Raw genomic sequence first — 6,000 nt, forward strand, 5'->3', positions numbered from 1 at the left:
TGGCCAGGCTATTTAGAGCAGGCTGAGCAGGTCCTCTGCGTTGTGCAGGGAAGTGAAGACAAAGCTGGGATTTTAGCACCGGCACACACGCACACACACACACACACCGGCAGGCGGAACATCCGTGTCTCCAATAACGCCTGCGTGTTCGAAAAAGGTACAGAGGGAATTTTTTTATTTATTTTTTTTTTTTTTTTATTTTTTTTTTTAACCAATTCATTTATCAATTCTGAGCTTCCAGTATTTCATTTGTTCGTCTGTATTGCAGAGGTGCCTTCACCTGTTGCTGTGTTCCCTGACAAGGACACATTTGGTCTGTATTGGCGGGTGAAGGTACATTGTGATTAATGCCTTTTGTATTTTTCCTCCTCTTTTTCCCCACTCTTCCTTTTGTTCTGTTTCTCACAGCCACTCGACTAAATCAGTCATGGACTTCGTGAACAGTAACGAGAACATTATATTTGTGCACAACACCATCCACCTCATTTCTCAGATGGTTGATAACATCATCATCGCCTGTGGAGGGATCCTGCCCTTGCTCTCTGCCGCCACGTCGCCTACCGTAAGTGGCACCACAGCGCCCCCAGCAGGTCGCACGGCACAAAAGTCATCTGGCACGGAGCGCAGTTGAATTGTGTGCTTGGTCCTGTAGCAAATAGCTGCTTCTGGGTGGATTATCTGATTTTCTGTAAGCTTTCTAAAGTCTGATTATGTGATTAGTTCAATCTGAATCATTCAATTTTATGCCTGCTCTGTCTTTAATGCAGATTCTCTCTGTAATGATTAATAACTGCATCCAACTGATTCTGAACAGTTAATAAAATGAAAAATGATTTTGTAGGTTTCATGAACACCACGGGGTGCCTTAATGGTCTCATATGTGTGATTATTCATATTGATCGTGTTTATATTCAGTCTTAAAGCTAGATTTCTTAGAGATGGCCTCTGGCCTTTTTTTGTAATCAGTGTCTAGCTCAGGAGCATGTTTACTGCTTCCAAACCAGTTTTAATGTTTAACACACAATCCCTTCTAACATGAAGTCTGAGCTCAGGTCAGTGTTTCTGTTGCTAGCGCTTTAATGAACGTGAACCCCAATCCGGATCACACTGATCTGTTTAACTCACTTCTAACTCCCAACCTAACTTCTGCTATCTCTGCAAATGTACTACTAAACTCAGACTGTTCCCTTTATTTATTAACCCTTAACAGTTTCAGTCAGTTTGATTTTATAACCTTTTGTTGTATTTCTTTGTGTTTCTGTATCCTCTCTTTCTCCTATGTCTGTGTCTTTTTGCATGTACAGAGCTCTAAGGTTAGTGCGAACCCTGTAAGTTCCCATTTTTGTTACACTTTTCTAACTTTCATTAACTGTTTGACTGTTTGATTTTTCGTGCTACATAACTACCTTAACATTCACAGAACAGCTTGATGATGTTTTGCTTTGTTATTACTGTGTTTGCCTTTGTTGTTGTTTATCATGACTTGGACACTTTTAGCCAGCGTGTAAGACCAGTGGGTTTCTTGTCATAACTCCATTTCCTGATGCTGGGTGCTTTCGCCCCCGATAAGGTTCATTTCCAAATGTCAATGGCACATGAACCTACAACCCATCATACATGTGTGAGAATGCAGATCTAAGGCCAGTGCTAGCACAAAGCAGATCCTCATGTACTGAGTAGTGTGTGTGTGTGTGTGTGTGTTCGCATTCCCTTTGTGTTGGTCTTAAGCAAGCTGAGAACAATGGCATGAGTTTCTTGTATGGGAGCACGTCCTCAGAGGGGACAGGTGGGTGGAGCCCTGGACCTGGGCCAAAACACCCACAATGCACTATTGCATACCCATCTCTGTGAACATCCAGTCTCACTAGCATCTAGTCTTTTAAGCGTGTGAAAGATCTAAAACATTTTAGGTTTGATTAGTGTTCTCCATGTAGCATTTAAGGAAAACACCATCTTCAGTGCTCCCTATGATGGGTCTAAAAAAAACCGGATAGCTAAATGCATCCGCAGTGTTTGCACTGAAGGTGATTTTGAAAGGAGCTGCAGAAGCTACCTGCTCACCTGCTCCACGACCTCACAGCAGGAGCCTAGTCACCATGGCGCCCTGCCCTGGGCTTGGAGTATGAGACATCTGAGATTGTTTGCAGATGCGTTAGAGGGATTTTAATCTGTGTGTATGTGATCGTGTGTCTGGGTATGTATGTGTTGTACCATTTCCAAACTCCTGGCTTTATGGCTTTGCGTGTGTGCGTGGGTGCTTGCTTGCGTGGGTGTGTGGGTGCGTGTGTGGGTGTGTGGGTGTGTGGGTGCGTGTGGGAGCGTGGGTGTGGGTGCGTGCGTGCGGGTGTGTGTGCGTGCGGGTGCGTGTGGGAGCGTGCGGGTGTGGGTGCGTGCGGGTGTGCGTGCGTGGGTGCGTGCGTGCGGGTGTGTGGGTGTGCGTGCGTGTGCGGGTATATGCTGCAGCATTTACAACCTCCTGCCTCTGTGTGTTTTGCGTGCCAGACGGAGCTGGAGAATGTGGAGGCCACGCAGGGCATGTCGTCGGAGACGGCTGTCACCTTCCTCAGCAGACTCATGGCCATGGTTGATGTGCTGGTGTTCGCCAGCTCGCTCAACTTCAGCGAGATTGAGGCCGAGAAGAACATGTCATCTGGGGGACTGATGCGCCAATGTCTACGGCTGGGTGTGTGTGTGTGTGTGGGGGGGGGGAGTATTGTGTATATAGGGGGTGTTTGTGATGCTTTCAAACTGCACATAAAATAATAATAAAGTTGGCCCAATTCAGAATGCGCTCATATGGGTTGTACAAGCAACAATTTCCTTATCTTTGACTTTGACTGGAAGAGAGGTATAATAGCCTACAGCTCATTCTGTAGCTCTTATCTAACTGCCTGCCTGTCTGTCTGTCTCTCTTCCCCAGTGTGTTGTGTGGCTGTGAGGAACTGTCTGGAGTGCAGGCAGAGGCAGAGAGACAGAGGCAGCAAGACTGTGCTGCCCATGAGCAAGACCCAGGAGAGCCTTCAGAGTGCTGTGGCTGCCAGCAAGGTGACACGCACCCTCTCTTGCTCTCTCTCACACGGTCTCTCTCACACATAGTTATGCTCATACCTGACTCACAAGTGCATAAACCATGTCCGGCGTTAGATACAGGAGCGCCGTTATTAAAGATGTGTTTACGAGCCTTTCTGAGAAGGGTCCTTGCTGAAGAGAATTGTTCATTTGTCAAAGGTCTCAATAGTGCGTGTGCGTGTGTGTGCGTGCGTGCGAGATACAAGGTGCATACACGTGTAGGCATGCCTATGGAATACGTGTGTATCAGTGTGCTTTCTGCTCTGTTGCACTGTGTGTTTTAGAGTGCCATAGCGAATGTCCCTCGTAACCTGTCTCCCATCAAGGACCCTGACAGACTGCTGCAGGACGTGGACATCAACCGTCTACGAGCCGTTGTCTTCAGAGATGTGGTGAGGCGCGTGTGTGTGTATGTGTGCGTGCGTGCGTGCGTGCGTGTGTGCAAGTTTGTGCATATGCACCAACAACTAGACAACCAGAGAGGAAGAAAAAGATGTCAGTTTGATGTTTGTATCTTTTTTATGACTTTCATATCATATAAATGTAATCTGTGTATGTATAAGCACTGGAAAGTGACTGAATGAGTATGTTTCTATGACTGGATATCTCATAAAATGTATCATTTCTTCAGAAATGTGTGTGTGTGTGTGTGTGTGGTCCTTTGTGCGCCTTCCAGTGTACATATATCTGATAACAGTGTCTTCCTCTCTCCTGTGTTTGTAGGATGACAGTAAGCAGGCCCAGTTCCTGGCACTAGCTGTAGTCTACTTCATCTCTGTCCTTATGGTGTCCAAGTACCGGGACATCCTTGAGCCGCAGAGGGAGATAGGCAGGTCCAGCAGCCTATCAGGAAGGAGCATTCGACAAGAAATTAATTCCCCCACCAGCACAGGTAACGCTAAAAACTCCTTCTGCTCAGAGTGTGACTGAAGCAGGGTATTTGGGATGCCTATTATAATTCAGTAGATGTGCATATGTATATATAGCCTTGTCACTGTGGACAAGGGTGGGTGGGTGTGTGACCTTGTCACTGTGGACAAGGGTGGGTGGGTGTGTGACCATGTCACTCTGGACAGGGGTGGGTGGGTGTGTGACCTTGTCACTCTGGACAGGGGTGGGTGGGTGTGTGACCTTGTCACTCTGGACAGGGGTGGGTGGGTGTGTGACCTTGTCACTCTGGACAGGGGTGGGTGGGTGTGTGACCTTGTCACTGTGTATTGATCGGTGCCTTGTCCTCCCCGTCTTGTTTCTGTCAGTTTGAAACCCACTTTACTTTTGAAGCTTGGTTTATTCTCTCTCTCTCTCTCTCTCTCTCTCTCTCTCTCTCTCTCTCTCTCTCTCTCTCTCTCTCTCTCCTCTCTCCCTCTCCCTCTCTCTCTCTCTCTCTCTCCCTCTCTCTCTCTCTCTCCCTCTCTCTCTCTCTCTCTCTCTATCACCTGTCTCGCTGAGTACAATGTTAGCAGCTCTGACCGGCTCCATTAGGGAAGCACCAACATGAATAAGCGTCCTTCGCCGCGTGGGCTGTGCACAGCCGCAGCATGATGGCGCTGAGCCCGCCGCGCACTTACGTGATGACAAGAAGTGGGAGTGCTGGAGCCAGTGGGAGAGACGGGCCTCGTGGTCTGACGCGGGCGCAAGGCAAAGCTCAGCAGCCTGTCACTCAACTTTTGAGGGCTTGCGAATTTCAGGGGGCCTGTGGGTTTGTTTAATTTCTCATGGGTTTACATGGCTGTTGAGTGTGTGTGTGTGTGTGTGTGTTTGTATGCAGAAAATCCGTCCTCCTTCTCGGACGCCGGGCGTGGAGAGCGCCCCCTGGAGGACCTCCCGCTGGAGGGTTCACTGCCTCACACCGACTCCGGCATTGGCGACGAGTCGGTGGGCGCTGCCCTGAACGGCTCAGAGCTGGGTAGCGACGTCCCCGTGGGCCCCGCCCCGCCCGGCCCAGACGCCATGAGCGAGCTGCTCTGCACGCTGTCGTCGGAGGTGCGCAAGTCCCGTGAGTCGCTCCTGGAGTCTCCGCCCGGGCCGGACGTCCTCAAGCCGGCTGCGTCCATCTCCAGCATCAGCCAGGCCAACAAGGGCATCAACGTGAAGGAGATCCTCAAGAGCCTGGTGGCGGCACCGGTAGAGGGCGCCGAGGCAGGGCCCGAGCCCCAGCCCTACCACCCCGACCCGGCCCTGAAGAGGGAGGCCGCGGCCGTGCTGCCCATGCAGTTCCACTCCTTCGACAGGTAGAGCCAGAGCTCGCTACCTGCCACTTGCACACCATTGCCCGCCCATCCAAACTGCTGGGCATCCCAGCTCCCATTTCTCAGTTTAGCACTAAACACAGCTCTGTTCAGCCCTTCTGTCTGGAGCCCGAGCAGAGCTTGTGTGCGTAGCTAAAACGGGGCTCCGTGCTCGGTCTGGCAGGCCCCTGCGGGTGCAGAACGGGCCCTGACCGACCGCGAGCCTCTGCATGCTTCTGATGATTTAATAATACACAAGAAACCACCACAAAACATTTAACCCGCTGTGTGCTGGGAGAACCCGTTGGAAAACACCAGGCATGAAGTACGCACTGCACTATGCACTGCAACATATTCTTCTTCAATGTGAACGATGGACAGTTAATATTTGATCAAAACTCTTTCGAGTTACTTGGTTATGCTTGGATTATATGTGTGCGCGTGTGTGCGCGTTTGTGTGTGTTTGTGTGCGCGCGTGCGTGTGTGCGCGTGTGTGTGCGCGCGTATGTGTGCGCGTGTGTGTGTGCGCGCGTGTGTGTGTGCGCATGTGTGTGCGTATGCGTGTGTATGCGTGTGTGTGTGTGTGTATGCATGTGTGTGTGTATGCATGTGTATGCGACCTCCAGGAGTGTGGTGGTGCCAGTGAAGAAGCCTCCTCCTGGTAGCATGGCAGTGAACACGGTGGGCACCCCCCCCACCAGTA

The 6,000-nt window shown here is 50.2% G+C and overlaps 1 protein-coding gene across 18 annotated transcripts in view; it reads left to right on the forward strand.

Moving 5' to 3' along the window:
* Window positions 1-6,000, forward strand: part of nbeaa (neurobeachin a) — a 94,048-nt gene that overhangs the window by 71,233 nt on the left and 16,815 nt on the right. For 13 of the 18 annotated variants that reach the window (XM_081702031.1, XM_081702032.1, XM_081702035.1 and 10 more), the window contains 8 exons: window positions 409-562; window positions 1,305-1,328; window positions 2,503-2,683; window positions 2,921-3,045; window positions 3,354-3,461; window positions 3,793-3,961; window positions 4,838-5,300; window positions 5,924-6,000. The exon at window positions 5,924-6,000 is cut by the window's right edge and continues 78 nt beyond it. In XM_081702031.1, coding sequence (XP_081558157.1) covers window positions 409-562; window positions 1,305-1,328; window positions 2,503-2,683; window positions 2,921-3,045; window positions 3,354-3,461; window positions 3,793-3,961; window positions 4,838-5,300; window positions 5,924-6,000 — 1,301 coding nt within the window. The remainder of the gene's footprint in view (window positions 1-408; window positions 563-1,304; window positions 1,329-2,502; window positions 2,684-2,920; window positions 3,046-3,353; window positions 3,462-3,792; window positions 3,962-4,837; window positions 5,301-5,923) is intronic. The other 5 variants (XM_081702033.1, XM_081702037.1, XM_035535481.2 and 2 more) reach the window with 2 other exon arrangements.

The sequence above is a fragment of the Electrophorus electricus genome, chromosome 19, assembly GCF_041902795.1.
Source record: "Electrophorus electricus isolate QZ-2024a chromosome 19, ASM4190279v1, whole genome shotgun sequence".
Classification (NCBI taxonomy): domain Eukaryota; kingdom Metazoa; phylum Chordata; class Actinopteri; order Gymnotiformes; family Gymnotidae; genus Electrophorus; species Electrophorus electricus.